This window comes from Microtus oregoni, unplaced genomic scaffold (assembly GCF_018167655.1).
Source record: "Microtus oregoni isolate MIOR12 unplaced genomic scaffold, Mior012 000042F_ref0000377, whole genome shotgun sequence".
Lineage (NCBI taxonomy): Eukaryota > Metazoa > Chordata > Mammalia > Rodentia > Cricetidae > Microtus > Microtus oregoni.
This window is the reverse complement of record NW_024543209.1, coordinates 21518087-21540975: the sequence shown is the minus strand read 5'-3', so window position 1 is coordinate 21540975 and position 22889 is coordinate 21518087. Positions and strand designations below refer to the sequence as shown.

The 22889-nt window shown below is 42.0% G+C and overlaps 1 protein-coding gene across 1 annotated transcript; it reads left to right on the top strand.

Annotated features, from left to right (window-relative positions):
• Positions 1-1312: 1312 nt before the first annotated feature.
• Slc17a1 (solute carrier family 17 member 1) lies at positions 1313-21598 on the top strand. Its single transcript, XM_041632964.1, has 12 exons — positions 1313-1340; positions 4729-4901; positions 5950-6183; positions 6263-6350; positions 6995-7081; positions 7922-8040; positions 8142-8303; positions 9527-9659; positions 9751-9898; positions 13258-13348; positions 16615-16751; positions 21067-21598. The coding sequence occupies exons 1-11, from the start codon at positions 1313-1315 to the stop codon at positions 16747-16749; spliced, it is 1398 nt and encodes a 465-aa protein (XP_041488898.1). The 3' UTR covers positions 16750-16751; positions 21067-21598.
• Positions 21599-22889: the final 1291 nt, after the last annotated feature.

Here is a 22889-nt window from a genome sequence, read left to right as displayed (position 1 = left end):
TATTACTTATGTTTGCATAGTGTTTCTGTGTGTAATATTTGCGTACTATGTTGTATATATAGTATGTGTATAGAGTTTGCATAAATGTGTAGCATATGTGTATTGTTTATGTGTGTAGTGTTTTTCTCTGTGTGTAGTATGAGTGTATAAGGCATTTGTGCACTGGGTCGTATGCATAGTATTGTGCGGTGTATCTCTCCGTTTAGGTTTGTGTGGTATGTGTGTTGTATTGTGTACTGTGTTCTATGAATAGTAAGCATGTAGTGTTCCTCTACGTGTGTGTGAATATGTGTAGTATCTCTGTACTGTGTTAGGCATTTGTTGCATTGAGCAGTTCAAAAGAGAATCCAATGTGTGATACTTGTGGTTGACGTTCTACGCATTCTAAAATGCTCCAAATACACAAATCCTAGGTGTCCTGGGGACATGTGTGAGTCATGTGCACTGATGAAGTCAGATCTCAAAATCTAAGCTCACAGCATATGTGAGAATTGAATCCTAACTTATCACCCTCCCACCCGCTTCTGCCTGGCAGAAGCTTGGCTGCGGTAGCTCTGTTTCTAGAGAAACTGCGGGTACAGACAGGTTTACATGGGGCTATGGAGAGCATTCTATCTCCAGAGAGTGTAGCATTACTAAGAAAACAGTCATGTGTCACCTCTCTTAACATACACAAAATAAGCTGGGCACATCTTTAATTCCACCACTTGGGAAGCAGCTGTGGGTGGATCTCTGTGTGTTTGAGGCTAGCCTACTTTACAAAACAAGTTCCAGGACAGTCAGGGCTGTTACATAGAGAAACCCTGTTTCCAAACAACAACAACAACAAAAAAAAAAACAAAAAATGAAGCAAAACCAAAAAAACAGCAGAAAATGAGTTATGTTTGTATTTAGTCCCTCTCTAAATTCAGCTTTAATTGCACTGTGGTCTTTTCCTGCCCGCTGACCTTCTGACAGTCTGCCTTGCAGGGCAAGCCTACTGGCAGCAAATGTCCTCAGTTTTTGTTTCTATAATAAAGTTTTTATTTTTCATTGAATTAAGAAAAACTAAATTGACAGGGTTGCTAGTTAACAGATTTTCAATAAATTTTAAGTGAGCAGAAAAAAAAACATGAAAGTGGAATATTAACTAAGCTCTTCCGTGGGGGTGAAAGGGCACTGGTGTGACGGGGTTAGTCATCCTTTGACCCTGGCTTTCAGTCAGACAGGATTCCCGAGGGCTTGGTCGGTTGCTTCCTTTCATATCCTAACCAGTGTGTTTGAATCCACAGTGCATGGAGACCAAACCCACGAACAAGAAGATAAGCATCAAATGGAGAACCAGTGTCTTGCCAAAAAAGGTAGTGTTGTCCTGTGGTACAGGGTCCACCTTCTTAAACACAGCATTACTGATGGCGAGTGAGAGACCTGGTATATGGAAGCATTAATTCGGAAATATTCAGAAAAGGCAACAAAGTTTTCATATGATTCTTAATGCTCTTCTGACATCCCATAACTATGATGCAACTAACAGTGCTTAAATATTTGTATATCATCCACAAGTCCTATATTAAAGGGTAAAAATAAAGTAAGAGAAAGAAAATAAATTTGATTGATGCATGCATGTATAGACACAAATATATACTTAACAAAATAGGGAATAATAATATCATGATAATCGCCATTGTTTTTCTTGGGACTCATCACATGCCATAGTTAGTATTTATATATATATGGCAGATGTCATGGCTGATGTTGATAACTACCATTCCCTACAGCCTTTGCCTTCATAAAGCACCTCAATGGACTGTGGTTCTTTACCTAATGTAGCATCTGCAGCTTGAGTCCCGAAGGCCTGGGCCATTTGTAGTTCTGCTTGCACAGGGTTGTGGATGAGTCTCACTGACCTTAAACCCTAGTCTGGGAAACACTAGGAGAGACTCTAGAAGACCGTGCCTGTTTGCCATACTCTTCCTTGTCAAGTTACAGAATAGAAACCATATTTCCCTATTGGAAGATCAGATTTATCACCCATGAACGCTTTAACTCCATTCATAGCTCATCACCTCAGAGGCTGAGGACCCCAAAGTCCCCCGGGGGAGAAGCTCTGTCTTCTAGTTCAATGGAGTCCTTGGAGTCCTAGTCCACCAGTGTCTGAATTTCTCCCCCTGGAAGCAATAGGTAGAGGCCAGCAGAGCAGTAGCTCCTGAAAATAGGAAGTGAAACATTTGCTGCCACATCCCTAGGGGTGATGGTTTCTATCTCTCCCCTGTGGTTCCTGGATTCATAAACTTTAACTATGGGAAAACTGCGCCATGTGTTGGATGCTGATTCAAGCATACACAGCCTCCAGCAGAATATTGTTCCAGTCCGGCAGAGTACTGCCACCAAGTTAATGCTGTAACTGTGCCCTCATAAAGGCCATTCAACCACAAGCGAGGTAAGACCAATAAATCTATGAACACAAGCCCTCTGCTGCACATCTCTGGATGTGAAGTGAGCTCCTGTTGTATAGAACACCATGACGGGGAATAGGACATTTTTCAAATTCAGATGAAGTTATTTCTAGAAAAACATTGCATAGAGGAAGGATAAATTCATATCCAGAATAACTGTCTCCCTAGTAAATATAAAACACTGACCTATCCATGCAGGAAATTATCTAATATAATCTATCTGCTATCAGCTTAACAAATGGTCACCCACAGGAACTGCCTTATGGTGGGTTCAATGTTGGTCTCTGTTGCTGGCAGATTGAGCATTGAGCAACCGCCATAGATATGTGGGGTTTGGTGAATGCTGTGCCCATGCATAACTGTCAATCTTCTAACCCGGTGTTATAAATTAGTTCGCAGGGATCTTGATAATTTTTCTCTTTTGCAAGGTATCGCAGGGGTCGATTTAACATTAATCAACATGACATTATGACATTATGTTGATTGGCCTGCATGAGAGGTAGCATTCACTATGGACTTACTGGAAAAAAAAATACTCATCTGACTAGACACCCAGATTCCAACCCTTTCTGGATACATTCTCACAACAAACCCAGAAGTATGTTACCACTTTTCTAGTAGTTTCTCAATATGGTGAAATTGACAATCACAATACATATATCGGATTATCATACTCTATACCACTTTATTTTATAACTAGGATAAAAATTCATCTTTTAAAACACAGTGTTTGTTCAGATGGATTTCAAACCCATTGTGGGTTTGACTTTTTTCTCTTTTAGAATTTTAATGTTTGTAGTTTTGCACATGCCCATCCCATTACTGTATGTTGAGAGTAGTAAGAATTTATATTTGCCTCTTCAGCAAGTCCACAGTTAAATTTTGTACCTTAGTTGCATTGCTTCTATAAGGATCATCAGGGACTGATTTAGATGGTGAGATTTTGCAATTTGAAGTCATGACTTTTTGATGAGTTTCAAGGTAACAACATAACAATAAAATGGGAGTTGGGGATGCTGAAGATGGTTGGCTATGTTTTGCATGTGTGATGAACATAAATGTTTAGAAGTCAGATGGTGGGCCACAGTAGGCAGAATTCTAAGATCACCCGTAGGACATCCTAACCCTGATACATGCAAATTCCCAGTTAATCAGGGAAATTATCAAGGGAAAGTGATTGAATCACACAAGCCTTTAAATCTATGTTTAGAGGACACAGATGGAGCAGTCAGACAGATGTAAGATGGATTCAGCATGGTGGGGCTTCTTACTGCTGGTTTTGGATATAGGAGAGGTCATGCTGATTATTTTTGACTCTTAGGGAAATCCATAACAATAGATTCCTATGGTAGACAGCTTTGGTGACTAGTTCTTTAGACTGGGGCGATGGATCACCCAAGAAAGCATTTGCAACACTAGTACAGTGACCTGACTTCAGATCCCCAGCACCCATATAAAAAGCTAGGTGTGGTGATATGTGTCTGTCATCCTGGTAGGAGGGAGACAGATACAGGAGGAGTCCTGTGGTTTGATAGCCAGACAGTCTAGCCTAACCAGAGTGATCCAGAGTTTCATAAGAGATGCTTCCTCAAAAACTAAGGTAGATAAGGTAGAAAACAATAGAGGAAGACACGCAGCATTGACTTCTGGACTCCATAAATGTGCAACCACTTTCCCCAATATGAGCATGTATACCGACATGCAGCACGCATGTGCGCGCGCGCACACACACACGCACACACACACACACACACACACGCATCACTTAGTCCTAGGTGCACATGTATTTCTGTAATTCCTGATTTCCTCCACTGATGAGCGTGCTTGGTTTTATACCAATACTACATTCTTTACTATAGCTTGATACTTTCTCAGTAAATTTATTCTCTTCAGAAAAAAAATTCACAATGTAAAAATGTGAGTTTCTCAACCAGAGTAGTCATATCAATTTGAGGATCAAATCAGTTTCTTTGAGATAAAATACGACTGATAATATTAAGGGGTCCTACCTCCAAAGAAAACCCAAGGTATTTGTCCATGGTTTCTTTAAAATAGACACTCACCAAAGCATTTGCAAACTGGATTACCATTCTGGGACATTCTAACTGGAATGATGTCTTAAGGTAATAGGGATTATTATATAAGTCCCACATCTTTCTTTTATATGGCAATTTCTAGAAGGATGTTTGTACAGTAAAATTTTAACTTACTCTCTAGGATATCAAAGTTCCAAATGCCTGCATTTTTTTCTTAAACTGTGTTACCAATTGAGATGTTCTTTTCTACTTCCCAGTTCCAGGGTTCTGCTCCTTTCGCTATGGATTGGCTGTTGTTTTGCACTTCTGTAACATTGTCATCATGGCTCAGAGAGTGTGCCTGAACCTCACCATGGTAGCCATGGTGAACAGAACAGAGCCACCCAATTTACCCAATGGATCTGCAGTGGAGAGAATGGATGATGGAAAGGTATATTGGAAGTATGAAGTATAAGTTTAAAACTTTATCTTGGTAGCTAGTTTCTACAGAGGACGTATATTATTGACAAGATAATGATAAAAATAATCATAAAATAAAGCTCAAGTTTTAACTATGAGTAAGAATAGGCATAGTCTGTGATTAAAGAATAGCTCAAAGGCTGGAGAGATGGTTCAGCTGTTAAGAGCACTGACTGTTGTTCCAGGGGTCCTGTGTTCAATTCCCAACACAAACTTAACAGCTCATGGCAGTCTATAACTGTAATCCTATGGGATCTGATGCCCTCCTCTGGTGTGCAGACATACATGCAGATAAAACACCTAAATACATAAACAAACCTTTTAATAAGTAAAAAGAATAATTCAACATTTTGGAAGGGTTTGTTGTATGATTTCAGGTTAAGGGGTAACAAAATCCAAGAGTTAGAACTTCTTTAGAGGAAGAACTTTGGGAAAGAAACGGGGGCAAAAAACAAAATGTACCTTACCAAGGGAAATGAAAGATATGGTTAACTCTAACTGGAACTTGGCAGGGATCGAGAGTCAACTAGGAGACACACCTCACATCTGTGAGGGGGTTTCTAGATTGTGTTAACTGAGGTGGGGAAACTCACACTAAGTGTAGATGACAGCATTCAGTGGACTGGCCTTTTGGTATGGATAAAAAGAGAAGCAGGCTGGGCTTCAGCATTCATCTTTCTCTTCCTAACTGCGGGTGCAATGTAATCGGTTGTTTCGCGGCTTCTGCCAGCATCTCCAGTATCCAAAAGAATTTGAAATCTTTCTGGTCCTAGCATTTCAGATAAGAGACACTTAATCTATATTTGAAAATATCAATGATAAAATATAAATGCATATGCAAAATAACATGCTAAGATAACAAAGTTGTTTTGAGATAAAAGTAAACTTTAGGAAGAGGAAGGACTACTTTAAACAGACTGACCAGGATGACCACATTCCTGAAACCCATAAACACCAGATTTTATCTCCAATGCAGAGTCCTCAGACATGTTTCCTCTTTATTTTTTTTTTCCTTTTAGAACCCCGTGTATTCCTGGAGTCTTGATATTCAAGGGCTTATCCTCAGTTCTGTCTTCTTTGGTATGGTCGTGGTTCAGATTCCTGTTGGGTACCTATCTGGACTATATCCAATGAAGAGAATACTTGGGTTTTCAATGCTCCTCAGCTCTGTGCTCTCCATGCTTATCCCACCAGCAGCCCAAGCTGGAGCAGCTTTGGTCATTGTGTGTCGAGTACTCCAGGGAGTAGCCCAGGTATTAAGACATGATTCAAACAGACATAGAGCTCGGATTTGGAGTATTAGAGTTCAAAACCCTCATCTTTTCATTTCAGGGAATAGTGTCAACAGGCCAACATGAAATATGGGTCAAATGGGCACCTCCCTTGGAACGAGGCCGGCTTACCTCCATGACTTTATCAGGTAAGTACTTAAGCCGAGCATGGTTAAGTCCCATTTCATCTCCTTGGGTCATGGTCTTTCCGAGAGCCATTTAAAAACTTGTGCTTTGAGTTGCTAGGGGCTTTAGAAACATCCCTGCAATATTCTTGCTTTGATTAGGAGAGAGAAGATGCCTCAGTGGATAAAATGCTTCCCACACGAGTATGAGGACCCTGGCACCCATGTAAAGTAGCAGACATGGGATCACGCATTTATCACCCCAGCACAGTTGGCGCAGAGACAGATGTAGGCCAAAAGCTCACTGGCCAGCCAGCCCTGCTGAAACAGTGAGTTCTAAGTTCATTGAAAGACCTTGAAAGAACTTGTTTCAATACAGAGAGTAGGAGAAGAAAACCCTGGACTTCAACCTCTGGCATCCAAATGAATGTACATGAACACACACACACACACACACACACACACACACTGTTTCAGAATGAAAAAGCAGTGTCCTTACCTCAAACAACAGAAAAAGAGAGAAGAGAAAAGACGGTCTCAGTTCCTCCTGAGCACTGGAAACAAGCTTCTTCCATGAAGATTGTTCATTATAACATAGAGGTTTATTGGCTGGATTTTCAGGTGCCTTTGTTAAGTTAACAGGGATGTCTTCTGTACCCTTTGGTTAGGATTTGTAATGGGACCATTTATTGTCCTTCTTGTGAGTGGATTCATCTGTGATCTTCTGGGTTGGCCCATGGTTTTCTACATTTTCGGTGAGTTTCTTTTTATAAAATCTCAGTAAGGCATCAAAGTTTAAGAATAAACATAAAAATCTACATCTATTATAACTTAACAATTTAATGGGCAGGGAGAACAGGTAGATCTCCTCTAGGGATCTGATTTTCATCTCCTTAACCAGGCGGTCCCTCTTGGTGACAGGGATCCACTCCTTGTCTTCAGCTTTACCTCCATGAGCCCCGCAGCCCCTAAGACCATTGCCTGGCCCCTAATACTGGGCCCCCAGGTCCTCTGGGCCCTCCCACTGCACTGGCATCATCCACCATTTGGTATTTCCAGAAGAAGAAGACACCTTCCCAGGCTTTCTATTCGCCAAATTCTAAAGGAAAGTACAGGGGCAGAAGGCCTGTTGATATTTACTCAAGCCATCTATGGCTAAGTCGGTGTCAGAAGGTTACAGAAAGTGCCTAATTCCCATAGTGTGCCAAAGGCTGAGTCAGAATAGGGAAACACATCTACCCTTGCAGCAGTGAGTGTGTGACTGTCTAGCTCTGTGCAAGCTCAGAATGGCTCCCTCTTGAGGTAGGGAGCCATTACCAACCTGAAAATATAAAGGCCCAACATTAGGGAACCCTAAGGGGGTAGACAGACTCATTAGATCAGGCCAACAAACAAAGGGTTCACCAACCGACAGGAGCATAGCAGTAACATGCACACCACAGCAAGGGCCAGCTGTGGTTACAAAGACCATCAAAGTCTGAGCCTCCCAGGGTTTCAGAGAAAGAGTCCACCTAGATTCTCAGGCTGATGCTCTGAAATGTGCTTGATCCAAAACTGCAGCTAGAACGTCCTTGTAACATGTGATTCTCTGATAGGTATTTTTGGCTGTATCCTGAGTCTTTGCTGGTTCCTTCTGTTCTATGATGACCCCAAGGACCACCCGTATATGAGCAGCAGGGAGAAGGCCTACATCACATCCTCTCTTCCCCAGCAGGTAGAACACTGAGCTCCTTTGGGGCAGCTTCTACATTCTGCTCCAAACAAAACACATTCCAGATGATCCTCATTTTGAATTATTCTTGATTTCTTTCCCAGGTCAGCTCGCGCAGACAATCTCTGCCAATCAAAGCTATGCTTAGGTCTCTTCCGCTCTGGGCTATTATCATCAATACCTTTGCTTTCATATGGTCCAACAGCCTCCTGGTTACGTACACTCCAACATTTATCAACACTGTGCTTCATGTTAACATTAGAGAGGTAAGTGTACCACCTGTTCTCATCTTTAACTCATAAGGGACTCCTCCCCACTTATCTCTCTGTGTCTTATGACCATAGACTCAGTCTTTGCCTGCCTCCTACACTAGCTAGTGGACTTTACCTAGAGATGCATGGTTTCCTACATGTGAACTCTGTCCAGACAAAGGGTGTTGGTATAAACACAGTGTCTGAAATTCTTCCATCAACACACGTGCAGCCACTTTTCCACACAGACCCCCAGGGTCCCCAATATATGTCTTAGCCTGTTACTTGAGACTTGTTACAAGCTAGTATTGTGGTGAATGCCTGCCTATCATTTAAGTGCTTACGGACCTGAAGCAGGAAGATTGCTCTAACTTTGAGCCTAACCTGAGCCACAGTGTGAGACTTGTTTTTAATCTCAAAAAAATGAAAAAGCTTGACAGTGCCATTTTCTTCAGGAAATGGAGTCCTAATGTAAATATTACTCTGCCTCTGTGTCCAGCTCTTGTTAACCCATTGTCTTGGGATAGAACTACAATTCCTGGGCTTTAGGTGTTACTCTTAAAGGATTCCCAATTGCTTATCTGACATTGGATGCTAATGGAACTTCCTATCATTTGATATCAAGGTAACCCAGAAAGACTCCCTTAGAAATGGAGTCTGGGCTCCCAACTTTGGAACGTTGTGTAATGTACTTATTGCCTCTGGGTAGTGGCCAACATAGTGCTATGGTCCTATAAGCTCTCACCGATTCAACTTAAAGAAACCATGGAGTCATTCCTAGAGTTAACCCTGGCCAGTTAGAGCAAACATGCAATTGTCTGTCATCAATTATCATCTCTATCCCCTATTATTTCCCTCAGGGCTGACACTTCCTGTTCTCAGTAGTCTTCTCTTGCAGTTTTCCAGGTCCCATGATACTAAAAACAAAAATCTATAAAGGATGGTGACAATTCTTACTAATCTCAAAACTATGTTTCGCTTTCCTTGGACCTTGTGTTCCCAGACACAGTTCTGGTACTGGATAGTTTCCTGGATCAAAGCACACATTTAATTCATGCATTAATTAGATGGGACTGGGGATTGAACCCAGCACCTTTGGTATGGCAGACAAGAACTCAACCACCAAGTCACATCTCCAAGTCTAACGTACACATTAGTTACTGAAATCCGGTGAACACACTGGCTGCAGGGCACTGCGTCTCCACCGTGTGCACTCAGGATTCATGTTTCCTCCTCAGAACGGGCTGCTGTCCAGTCTCTCCTATCTGCTTGCTTACATCTGTGGCATCGTAGCAGGTCAGCTGGCAGACTTCCTCCTGTCCCGGAAGATTTTCAGCGTAGCTAACGTGCGGAAACTCTTCTCTACGCTAGGTAAGGAAGAGCCAGGACAGACGAGCACATGGGGAATCCTTCAGCCCTGTGTTCAGAAGCACCTAACTGTACGGTTTGGATCGTTCTGCAGGGATTCTCTCTCCTGTGATCTTCATCATGTGCCTGCTCTATTTGAGCTCCAGCTTCTACAGCACCATCATCTTCCTGACACTCGCCAACTCGACACTCAGCTTTTCCTTCTGTGGACAGCACATCAATGCCTTGGATATTGCTCCCAGGTGGGGCTCTCTTAAAATTTACTTACTTTTGCATTAATAAATAAAATGACATGCATTTCTTATGTACAGGACAATGTTTTGAAATGGACGCATTGTCGGATGATTAAATGAAGTAACATATATATGTTTCTTATTTTTGTAATGAAAGTACTTAAAATCTCTCATAGTAGCTGTTTTCAATGTTAATGGTTCAATGTTAATAGCAGGCACTGTGCTGTTTGATGGGTCTCTTGAACTTATTCATTCTCATTGAAATTTCGCATCTTTCAGCCAGTGTCTTCCTAAATGTCTCGCTTTACCCCTAGACTCTGATAACACCCTTTCTGTCCTCTGCGTCAACGAATTCAACTTTTTATATTCTACATGTACATGATATCATGCATGTGACCTGTCTGTGACCTGCTTATTTCACTCAGCATTATATCCTCCAAGTTCATGCACATTGTTAAACAAAGACAGGCTTTCCTTCTTCTAAAGGCAATAACATCTGTTGTGCAGACCATACAGTCTTTATCCATTTAGTGCTGGTGGACTCTGGTAATTTTTGTGTCTTACCTGAGTGGATGATGTGGCCATAAACAAGTCATTGCAGATGTCTGAAGCACTGACTCCGTGTCTGTCTAATACGTGTCCAGCAGCCGGAGCGCTGGGACATATGGTGAGGCGCCTTCATTCTGTTTCCTACAGTGGCTGCTGCACTAGCTCAGGTTTCTGCCTCTGGCCAACCCCTCTCTTATCCTTTTCATCACAGCCGTCCTAATGTGGAAGGCAACATCTCACTATGTTCTGAATCTGCATTTCTCTGATGATTGGTGATGTTGAAAATTTTCCGTATGTATTTGTTGACCATTTAGGCCTTTTGTGAAAAGTTTCTATCTGGGTTCTTTAGTCATGTTTCTCTAGGTGGATGGTGAGCTGCACTTCTGATGTATTTCTGACACCAACCCCTAGCAAATGTGTGCTTTACATTTCCCCATGGCATAGGTTGTTTCTTCACCCCACTGACTGTTTCCCTGACTGCAGAAAGTTTGTAGTTTGAAGTCATTCCATTCTTCTCCTTTTGCTTTTGTTGCTTGAGATTTTTTTTTTTTTTTTGGCCATATAAAAAAAATGCTGTCCAAACTGAAGTCCTGGAGGTTCCCACAGTGTGTCTTTCTCATGGATTTATAGTTCCAAGTCTTCAGTTCCTTTTGAGTCAATATACTATATATTGTCCGAAAGAAAGGCACAATTCTGTTCTCTTCTGTAAGTAGATATAATTGGTTCCAATATTATTTATTGTCCTTTTTCCTTTCCTGTTGGCTGCCATACCTTTGAGGTCCATTTTGAGGACAGGTGGTGTGAGACCTTTGTTCTTTGTCCTTGGAACACCTTTGTCCACCTTCGTGAAGCCATGGATATTTTAACCATTTCTTTTCTATTTCTGTGAAAAGCATCATTTGGATTTTCACAAGGCACGAATAGAGTGTTTAGATCACTTTAAGAAACAGACATTTTGCTAATTTTCATTCTTCTGATCCATAAACATGGCATGCCTTCAGTTCATCAATGTCCTATCGATTTAGAGTGCAGGTCAGTCCACTCCTTGGTTAAATTTATTCTTAATTACATTTTGTCTAGTTCTTTTAAAAGGGATTATTGTATTTTTTCTTAATTTGTTATTAAGTAATGATTTTAAAACACCATTCTTTTTGGTATGTTCATAGTACTCTCTATATACATTTTTATAACCCAGCAGTCAAGAGGCAGAAGAAGGAGAAGGACCAGACTGAGGCCACCTGGCTAAAGAGAGAGACAGTCTCTGACCCACACACAGAGAAAACGAAATAATAAAGTAAAAGAGTCCGGAATAATTTAGTATAGGTAAAATGTGCACAGTAGTGCTTTGGCACACAGCGAATGCCATCTGGATTGTCTACTTCATTCTTGCTATTAGGTGCAAGTTCAGATGTTAATTCATGACAGCTTAGACTTATTTTACTGCCACTGAGATTTGTTTTCAAATATTTGATTTTTAAATTATGAGCACTGGTTTGGAATTTGTGTTAGTCAGTTTTCTGTTACTATAAAAAAATACTTGAAGTAAACCTATCTATAGTGAGAAAGGGTTGATTTGGAGTCACAGTTCAGGAGACGTTAGTCCTTCATGGGGTAGCTCCATTGCTTTGGGTCAGGAGTGCATGTAAACCAAAACTTCTTCCCATCCGGGACATGAAAAGGGGGTCAGGAACAGAATGGCTACATCTCCTTTGAGAGCATATCCTCCCAATAACCTCAGGGCCTTCCAAGATGTTCCACCTTTCTATCACCTCCTGTAGTACCAATCTAGCAACCAAGCCCATAGCAGCCAAGCCCCTAACAATGCTGGGTCCAAATGATGCACAATTAATAAAATCTCAGGGTCAGAATTTGGGGTTCAACCTGAAGTTCTGAAAAGCAAAACAGTCAACCCCTGGCTCTTACCTCGACCTCAGTCTGAAATGATGATCCTGCCTCCTGGAATCTCAGAATGAGACTGTGTCTGAGAGCTGTCCCCATTTTATATTCCTCTCTAGGGCTGGGATTAAAGCTGTGCACCACTAGGATTAAAGTTGTGTGTTACCATAACCTGTGAAGGCAAAGTGAAACAGTGTAGACCGAAGGAAATAAACAAAAGATTCTGAAGACTTTGCTACTCATAAGCTGAGAGACCTTCTAATACAGATCCTCTAGTTTTGGCTGAAGGGCCAAGGCTCCCAGGCCTGAACCAAATTGCTCTTGACTAAGCACTGCCTCACTCTGTGGGACTGATAGTCTTGGCCTTTCTTGGATCTATGACTTTCTGTGGCTGCCTTGTTTTTCTTGCTTCTTTTCTGCTAAGGCTGATATGAACCTCCAGGACTGGTCAATCATGGCTGCCTGTAAACAGCCTTTTCACTTCCTCATCAGAGGACTGGCAGGGGTTAGGGGCTCTGGGTCTGTGCGATTAGACCGAGTAAACAGTCCTTCAGTCATTAGCCCCAGTCCAGTTCCTATGGGCCACCCCATCAGCCCCAGTCCAGTTCCTATGGGCCACCCCATCACCTTCTGAATGTCCTTGCTGTACTTGGAAGTCTCAAACACTGCTGAGTTGCACTCTAAACACTGATCATTTTCATAATATCATAGATTCCTTACTGCTAAAGGTAACCCTTTCTGACAGTCTAGAACAGTGAGACCTTGCTATCATGCGTGCCTGCTTTCCGCCGTTTGAATGTAAGCAGTTGGAATGGGTGTTCATAGCATCAGCAGTTCCCCCTCCGAGCCTCACTGGATTGGGGTGGCTTTGACTGAAGCATTTGTACCATTTTTCACCCTTGTTCTCTTTCCTTTTTGTACAGCTATTATGGATTTATTAAAGCTGTTTCAGCTCTAATTGGAATGATTGGAGGCCTAATTTCTTCAGCTGTAGCTGGGCTGATCCTTAATCAGGTAAGTAGTATGCAGATAAGCTTAGTTATATTTTTTGGTTTTGGTTTTGCTATTAATTATATAAAGAAAGTCTCTCTCTCTCTCTCTCTCTCTCTCTCTCTCTCTCTCTCTCTCTCTCACACACACACACACACACACACACCTTGGAGAAGACCACAACAGCAGGTGATCTTCTGAGTCTATACTCCTGCAGACAATATATTCTTTCTCACTGTGTGTCAGCTGGCCATACTAAGACCTCTTCAGCTGTTTGAAAGGAAATGGGTCTCTGGTTTTAACAGAGAATGGTAGCTGTTGAAAAAGGATTTGGCTGAGCGAGGTTGGTGGAAGCACCAAAAAGAGCTTTGTCAGGAAGGAAGTTAAAGACAGGAAGACACGGGGCTGAAGGTTGGAGGACGCTGTAGCTTCTACTGAGGCACTGCATCTGCAGTTGTCCCAGAATTCCTTAAAATCCTCTTGGTGGACATAGTTGAAAGACTCCGTCAATTTAAAGCTACTTAAAAAAAAAAAAATACGTGTTCAGGCTGGTGAGATGGCTTAGGGGTACAGCACTTACTGTAAAAGCCTAACAACCTTCAAAACCCGGAATCCACATAAAGGTGGGAAGAGAGAAGCAACTCACGAACATGTCCTCTGACCTCCACTTCCATGCCGGAGCACATGCATGTTCTCTCGCGCACACAGCCTGTGACACACAGAGATAACACCAGTGTGAAAATCCATGCTTCCTCTTGATAAAAGCAAATAAAAGAACATTTTAGAGATTCAGAAAATTTGAGTTCAAGGAGGCAAATGACCACAGGGCCACTGGCTGCTATGGATCAACGGGCACACATTTACCCAAAAAAGCAAAGCCTGGATGGGCTTGTGTAGCAAGAAAGGGCTGCATCCTCATCTGCATGCGCACTACTCAAGGTCACGCTCCCTGCCACCGCAAAAGCTGTGAGCAGAGGCAGGAATTGCATCTCTTCGTAGTACTATCCGGAATGTTTGATTCAGTGAGTTGAGAAGGTGGTGGGTTAATATCATAGGAAAAGCTGTAGCTAGCTGGCTTAAAGGGAAGCCGTTAATCATTCTAGAGGTCTGTCTTGCCCTGCTGGTCAGATGATCAGGACATTTTGGAGACTTATGATGGCTGTGTATTGTGCATTGCACTTTCCCCTCGTTCTCCAGGAGCCTGAGACCAGTTCCTTCCTGAAATGCTGAGTCCAACTAGTGTCTGACTATATCAACCCTTGTTCCTCCACCCAGGCTGGAACATTAACCCAGAAAAGCCAGCTGCTAGTACTGTGTGTGGTCTAAGCTATTGATAACAAGCATGTGCGGATGCCTGACTACCTACAGGAGGACTAAAGCACCTTCTCCAGTATAGAATACAAAAGGGTCTAAACCCACCCCCTGTCAATTTCATTAGCTCCTCAACTGGTTCGTTTGGAGGGCAAGCTCCTAGGTGGATTAGTTGTGTTGGAAATTTCTCCCACCCGCCACACAGCAAGGGGCAGGGTGAGGTGGTCAGCATATATTGTGGCCACATTTCCCATCAAAGAGCTTCCCAAAATCCTGCTGTGCATGCTTATGGTGTCATAAAGGCAGAAGCCACAGACAGCACCACAGAAACTCCCTGGGAGGAACGCTGGCCTCACTAAAGAGGGGAAACTCAAGGCAACTAGGATTAGTTCTCTTTCTGAGCCTTAAGAGCCAGCCACACCCTGCTTTTCCGCTGCGTCTCTTGAATACCATGAACTGATTTCCAATTATTGTCAGCTGAACAAACTTCTCTACTAACTTTCGGAAGGCACGAGGAAATGTGGTTTTAGAACTTTGCAATGCTGTCTCTACCCAGGAAGGAATCTTGTCTGCCTTCTCCTCGGTGTGAGGGAAGAGAAACACTGACTTAAACCCCACAGGAAACAGCATCTTGGTGCACTGTGGAATGGTTTGCCTTTGACACTGTGAGCACGGAAAGGATGCAATGATCTTATTAGCTTTGTGCTGTATTCTTGCGAAAATATGGAAAATGAACAGGAAAAGAGGAAGAGTTAAGTAGGTGACATTCAAAGATAACCAGAAGGCTACAGCTAAAGTATGACAATTAACAGTTTGGCGTGGTTGCTGATAGAGTACAAATATATAAATTATATAAACCAATGTCCATATGAAGTATTTTCTAAATATCTGAATAAATAGCACAGAGATAATTTTAGTATATATAATTTATAGCCCTAAAATAAAATATCTAAGAATATATTTAATAAATAATTTACATTTCTGTGGAGAAATCAGGTGATAGTTTTTACAGAATTAAAAAATTCTCATAAATGGCAAGATACACTATTTCTTGTATTAAAAGACTTGATTAGCTCTCATCTCATGCATTGGTAAAAGATTTTTATTTTCTTTTTGAGAGTTTTGCCATCCAGCCCTTACATGAAAAGCTATAAAATGATTTTGAGTTCTATTATAAGATCTGTTGGTTAAATACAATCCCAAATAAAAGTTTAAACTGTTTTTGTGGGAAATGATAATGTTTTTATTCAACTAATATATGTCCATTTCTCTTAATTGTGTCAGAGCCCTGCCATGGGAAACGTGAAATCATATGATCATAGCAAAATAATAATTACTGTACATAGAATGGCTACAAATAATAGCGGTAGTGCATAGAAATGGTTAAATCGGCCAGCTTCATTTGAAAACACACTTTCCCTACATGCCTATCCATACGTGACTATCTGATACAACACACCGTTGTCTGCATAAGGTGTCTCGAAAGAGACAGGAAGTTTCAAAATAATAAATCATGCCAAAAAGATGCATTATTTACAAGAAACTGGTATGTTGCCTGGCGGTGGTGGAGCATCCCTTTGCTCCCACTACTCAGAAGGTAGAGGCAGGTGGATCTCTGAGTCTGAGACCAGTCTGGTCAACAGAGTGAGATCCAGGTCAGTCAGGGCTACACAGAGAAAGCTTGTCTCAAAAAAACGAAATAAATAAATAAATACCCCCCCATTAAAAAAAGAAACTGTCATATTAATGTTGTATTAATAGCTGGTGAAAACAGAAATTCATATATATATATATATATGTAATTAAAAGTATTTACTGGTGTAGAGTGAAATGAGGCCTTTCACTGTCATTTATGAGTGTTTTGAATGCTTAAGTGACCTGTGTTGCCTCTACATACTATTTTAATGCTGTATTCTAAATGTTGTCGGATACAAAATCAAGCTCGGCCACTCACACTTATTTGTATTTCAATCCCTCAGGATCCAGAAAACGCATGGCATAAAATCTTCTTCTTGATGTCAGGCATTAATGTGACGTGCCTAACTTTCTACAATGTGTTTGCTAAAGGAGAAATTCAGGACTGGGCTAAAGAAACAAAAAACACACGACTGTGAAGGTGAGACATTATCAGATTAAATTCTGAAACTGAAGATGCAGGCAAGAGAGCTGCTGCTGCTGAGTCGCCGAGATGGAGAGCTGAGTGGGCTGGGGGAGGGGAAGCATGCTAAATCTGAAACATTATCACTGATAACCGCCCCACCCAGCACTACACTGTTCTGGGGAGATATCAGAGTTGCTATGGTAAATCTGGGAAATTGAGTTTCTCAGAAATGAACAGTTAAGAGAAACGCGAAAGAGATGAGGACCTGCCCTCAGGAAAGTAGAATAATGGTTAGAAAACATGGAGTGTTGAGGCGAAGGAACTGATATCTCTGGAACGCGCCGTCCAGGACTTAACATCTTTAGATAGGCTCTAAAACTTACCGCTGGGTTAGGCACAGCTGTCATAGGGATGATCCTGGCAGAAACAACTTTCAAATAATGATGGAGACAGGAGGCCAGTTAAGGTGTGCTCAAAGAGAATCTGGTAGTTTGTGAAAGTTTCATCTAAACTGTGGGTAGTGGATAAACCTGGATTAGAATTGGCAGTTGTGAAACAGCCCTATTTTCAAGCCCCATTGAATCAAGACACCCTGTTGTGATAAATGCCAACAGCTGTTAGGAGAGACAAAAGAAGACTGTGAGCCCCTCTTTTTAGGCATGGGGGAAGAGTGCACATGTTACTGGGCTAATGTGCATGGGGGGGGGGGTTGTGGTGTGGTGGTGTGTGTGTGTGTGTGTGTGTGTGTGTCAGCCAAAGACAGCTTCAATGCTATCGTCATGCTGCCGCTGCCCACCTTTCTTTCTTTCTTTCTTTCTTTCTTCCTTCCTTCCTTCCTTCCTTCCTCTCTCTCTCTCTTTCTTTCTCTTTCTTTCTTTCTTTCTTTCTTTCTCTTCCTTTCCACTTTATTTTATTTTAAAAGAAATCAAACTATCTTTTTTTTATTTTACATATCAATCTCAGTTTCCACTCCCTTCCCTACTGCCATTCCCTCCATCTTTCCCCCCACTCCACCTCCCATCCACTCCTCAGAGAGGTTAAGGCACCTTGCTTTGACGAAGGTTCAAGGCCCTTCCTACTATATCTAGGCTGAGCCAGGCATCCATCTAGAGAATAGGTTCCAAAAAAGCCAGTACAAGCAGTAGAGATAAATCCTGGTGCCACGCACATTCAGAGGGCCTAGTTTGTGCCTATGCTGTTTCCTTCCCTGTCTGGCTGGAGTTGGTGAGCTCCCATTAGCTCAGGTAAGCTGTTATAGTGGATGTCCCCATTATGGTCTTGACCTCTTTGCTCATATTCCCACTCCTCCCAGTCTTCTACTAGACTTTAGGAGCTCAGTCCAGTGCTCTGATTCAGGTCTCTGCCTCTGTTTCCATCAGTTGCTGGATGAAGGTTCTAAGGTGATGTATAAGATATAAATCAGTCTGACTACAGGGCAAGGCCAGTTTGGGCACCCTGTCCTTTATTGCTTAGGGTCTTAGCTGGGGTCATGCTTACGGATTCTGGGAAATGTCTCTAGTGCCAGGTTTCTTGCTAGCCCCATAATGGCTCCCTCAATCAAAACATCTCTTTCCTTGCTCTCATCTCTGTCCTTCCTCCATCCCTACTATACTGTTCCCTCAAGTTCTCCTCCCCTCTCCCCTTCTCCCCTTGCCTTTCCCTTTTCCTACTCTCCCTACCCCCATGCTCCCAATCGTGTCAGGCGATCCTGTCTATTCCCCTTTCCAGGTGGATCTATGTATGTTTTTCTTAGGGTTCAGCTCTTTTGAGACAGTCTCTTATTGTCGGGCAGACAATTGAGTCTCCTGGCTGGCCAATAAGGCCCAGCAACCTTCCTGTTTCTGCTTCCCCAGTGCTCAAGTTACAAGTATGTGCCCCTACGCTATAAATTTTTACATGGATTCAGGGGTTCAAACTCAGGCCCTTGTGCTTGCAAACCACTAAGCCAACTATTTGCTTTCTGCAATTTTCTGTTGTCTATTTTATCTGTGGAAAAGAAAAGAGAGAGAAAATATGATGTGAGGAAATAGAAGCAGTCAGAATAGACAGATATTCCTCCCGAAAAGGAGTAGAGAGAAACAAGGCATCAAAGAGGGTTTCATTGTTGCTCCTGGCTGTTTGTTTTGGAGGGGGATGCAGTTGCCTGTAAGCTGATGTTATGTATGAGCCACTGCTCATTGGTCCTTGCTGCTGTTGATGTTAGTGCACTTTCATAGTATCTGAGTGTGTTACCCAAGAACTCTTGGGTAAGACCTAGAACCAGCGTGTGGTGATGTTAGATGGGCTTGGAACTCACTGTGGAGCCCAAACAGACTAGCCCAGAACTTATAACTTCCACTCTCAGGAAGTTATATACGTTACAAATGTATATCAGTGTGCTTGGTTCTTAAATTCTATTTTAAATGAAATTGTCTTCTCAGTTTAATTTTTGTGTTAAATATAATAGGAATGCAATTAACTTTTGTAATGCCCTACAGTTTCATTAAGCATATCTTACTAGTTTTTAGTGGATACTGTCTGATTTCTATATAAATAATTTTGTTATCTAGAAATGTAGGTAATTTCACTTCTGTTTCCTATCTGAATAATCTTCATTTTTTTCTCTAATTGCTTTGCTTAGAACCCTTAGTATAAAATTGAAGGCAAGGTTCAAGAGATAACATCTCTTATTTAGTGCTTTTTTTTTTTTTGGTTTGGTTTAGCTTAAGGAGTGTTTTTGTTTTCTGTGTAGCTTAAGGAGTGTTTTTGTTTTCTGTGAAGTGTGTGGTGTGTGTGTACATTAATTCAAAACCTCAATAAATATACCTTAGACTAGCCTTGGACTTTCTATACAGCCTAAGCTGGCCTGAGACTCATGATTTTTCCACCTCCATTTCTGAGTGATTGAGTTACATGCATGTGCCACCATGATCAAAATTAAGAATAGGCATATTTACATTGTTCTGACCCTCAGGTAAAAACAGGCATTTTTAAATTGTTGCAAAGCCTTTCTCCACCTCAACTCTCCCAGGGCTTCACTTTGGGATTATAGATCTGCTATGTGTTCCACCACTACCCTGAAGACACCATTGTAACATCACAACTTGCTATATTATATAAGGACTCTCCTGGAATTTCTGAGAGCCATACTGCCCCAGATAGGCCACCTCGCATTACGAGGACAGAAGTGAACTTCGTAGATGAATCCGTGAACTCAAGGCAGTGACAATGCCATTGAGAGGTTTCAAATACCTGCAGCGGGTCCCCTCTCTGAACAGAATACATGGGGACACCTGCAGCAAATGAATGTTCTGTCCAGCTGACTAGGCGCTGATAGCCAGGTATAAGGCAATGCATAATTGACATGCAAAGCTCCAAATACACACACACACACAGACACACACACACACAGACACACACACACACACACACACAGAGAGAGAGAGAGAGAGGCATAAAAAAGCATGCAGAAAGGTAATATCACATATAGGACATGGAAATCAAAGCAAAACCGTCTAGGGAAACAATGGGGACAAACTGGGGATGAGAGGAGGAAGAAGCAAAGCGAAGGCAGGCATCAGGCATGGGCATGGCAGGAACATACTCAATTCACATTATCCAGCTATTTGCAGCTGTTCTTATTTACCATATACATCGAATACACACACTGAAAATTTTAAGTTAAAAAATAAGTAAAATCCATTTAAAGAAGACTAGAACAGGGTTAGACATGGTGACACACACCTTTAATCCTAACATTCACAAGACGAAGACAGGCAGATCTCTGTGAGTTTGAGGCCAGACTGTCTATATAATGAGTTCTGGGCCAGCTAGGGTTATACAGTGAAACCCTGTCTACAAAATCAAGCCAATCAAACAGGAAAAATCCATTCACAAAAACAAAACAAAGCAGAATAATGTGTGCCTTCTTCATTGTTGCTCCAGTTAGGATCCTGGCTGGACCCTCTGGGTAAGCATCTTGGCTGTGATTTTTTTCCAGGTTCTAGATAGGATGTATGAGTACAGAGGAGTTGGTCCGGATGCCTGTTAACAGTGAGAACACCCTAGACTGTCAGACAGCAGCCTCTATGGGTGTCAGGAATGGTTCTTAGAAAAGGCAGATGGTGCGTGAGTGCAGGGACCCAGAAGCTGGAGTGTGTGCTTGGTGCAGGGTCCCCAATTTTCATTGTCTTAATAACAAATCAGTGTATTAAAAGATGAAATGTGGGGACACAGAGAATGTACCTATTATTACTACACTTGTAATGTGCTGTCTTGAGGGCATTAATATACCTACAGGAGTGCCAGCTCTATGGCACAGTGGCTTTTGATTTGCTTGTTTTGTTTTCAGGATGCAGCCTCAACACACAGCAATGAGTATCTTCGAGCACCGAGACTGGGCCTAGCAAAATGCAGCAGCTACTCCAATATTTTCACATAGATCTCCCAGGATAGGGCAGAGGAAGGAGGCAAGGTGGCACCTGGCAGATAGATTTATTTATTTTTATGTCCATAGGGGAGACATGCAAAAATGGCATGGATAACCTGTCACTGGACAAGAAAGACGACTTGAGAAAAGCCTCCTAGTCTACACTAATTTCTTTGAGGTGCTGGCTCACTCTCTGCGTGACAACACTCCAGTGACATCTCTGTGTGTTTTGTTTTCCTGTTTCTACAAAAGTTAATAGAAAACTGAGTGCTTACGAAGCACGAGGTCAGAGTCCCTATTAAAAGAAGAGGAACTGTGTGAGACTCCCATCCCCAGGGAGCCACCAACCCCAGGAGGGGGTGGCGTGAGGATCCTGGGAGGCCAGTCTCACCCGCTTTAGTCTGTGTACTTCTTCTGCACTGCGTATTGTATGCGACAAGTTACGTGTCTGAGTTTAAAGGTGGATTTATTTATCTGTCCTCCTCTGTGATTCAATAAACAAACATAAGATGAAATTTTACTCTACAGCCTCTTGGTTTGGGTTTGTTTTTGTTCATTTTGTTTTCAATTTTCAACATTCATTCCTCTTTGTTGTAAATATGTGAGCCATTTGAAAAAAAAACAACTTAAATTATTTATATTCTTTTAGGATAGCCCAATCTGAAAGAAAATATTTTAAAAAATCAGTTTCCTTTTTGATGGTCCCAGAGAAGTCAGACGTGTTATAGGCAGCAGCTGAAGATGATTGATTAACAAACAAACAAATAAAAAATAGGGACTGGCAAGATGGCTCAGCAGTTAAGAAGACTGCTCTCCCAGAGAACCCGGGTTCGATTCCCAGCGCCCACATGGCAGCTAGCAACCATCAGTAGCTCCAGTTTCAAGGGATCCGGTACCCTTTTCTGGCCTCCATAGGCACTGCACACTTATAGTGCAGGCAGAACTCTTGTAGGAGTAAAATAAAAGTGAATAAATATCAAAAAATACAAGTGGCATGGGAGGGAAAAGAAATGGATTAATGAAGACCTTGGAAAGCTGACTATGTGCTCTAATGAGACCTGTGTCAGGTCCAGGATTGCCAAAGAGAATGACGGTGTCACACCCAGGTTTCTATTAACATAACTACAAGAAAAAGAACCCATGGGTTCTAAAAGCAAAGGCATATAAACTTGGGGTGAAATTGGTTCCTTTTCTCCTTTCCCCATTAGCTTTACCCATCAACTCAACATAGCCTAGAGTCACCTGAGAAGGGAGTCTCAGCCAAAGTATTGGTCCAATCAGACTGGCCTATGGGCTTGTCTGTGGGGGACTGACTGATGGTTAGCTGGTGCAAGGGAGTCCAGCCTGTGGTGGGCAGCACCACCCTGAAGCACACAGTCCTGGGTTGTATAAGAAAGAGAGAAGAATATGACTTGTGGGTGAGCTGGCAAGTGCCATTCCTCCATGGCTTCTGCTTCAAATCCCTGCTTCAGTTCCTGCCCTGTCTCCTGTCAGTGACGGACTGTGACCTAGATGTGTGTGTAAGTCAAATAAATCCTTTCCTCCTGTAAGTTGCTTTGGTCATGGTATTTGTCACAGCAACAGGGCAGAAACGAGGACATTTTCCCATTCCTTTTGTCCCCTAACTGGTCTTCTATACCACCCCAGAGCTGCTCCAATACATGACTTAAACATTTATTGGTACTTACTGTATATCGAATCCCACACTTTGTTGAAGATGTGTCAAACAATGCATGTCCTGGTTC

Excerpts from the sequence above, each read along its gene's own strand:
- Slc17a1 (XM_041632964.1), top strand. The coding sequence starts at position 1,313 with ATGGAGAACCAGTGTCTTGCCAAAAAAG. Across the intron at positions 8,041-8,141 it reads CATCCTCTCTTCCCCAGCAG|GTCAGCTCGCGCAGACAATC; the intron begins GTAGAACACTGA and ends TTTCTTTCCCAG. Across the intron at positions 13,349-16,614 it reads CTGGGCTGATCCTTAATCAG|GATCCAGAAAACGCATGGCA; the intron begins GTAAGTAGTATG and ends TCAATCCCTCAG.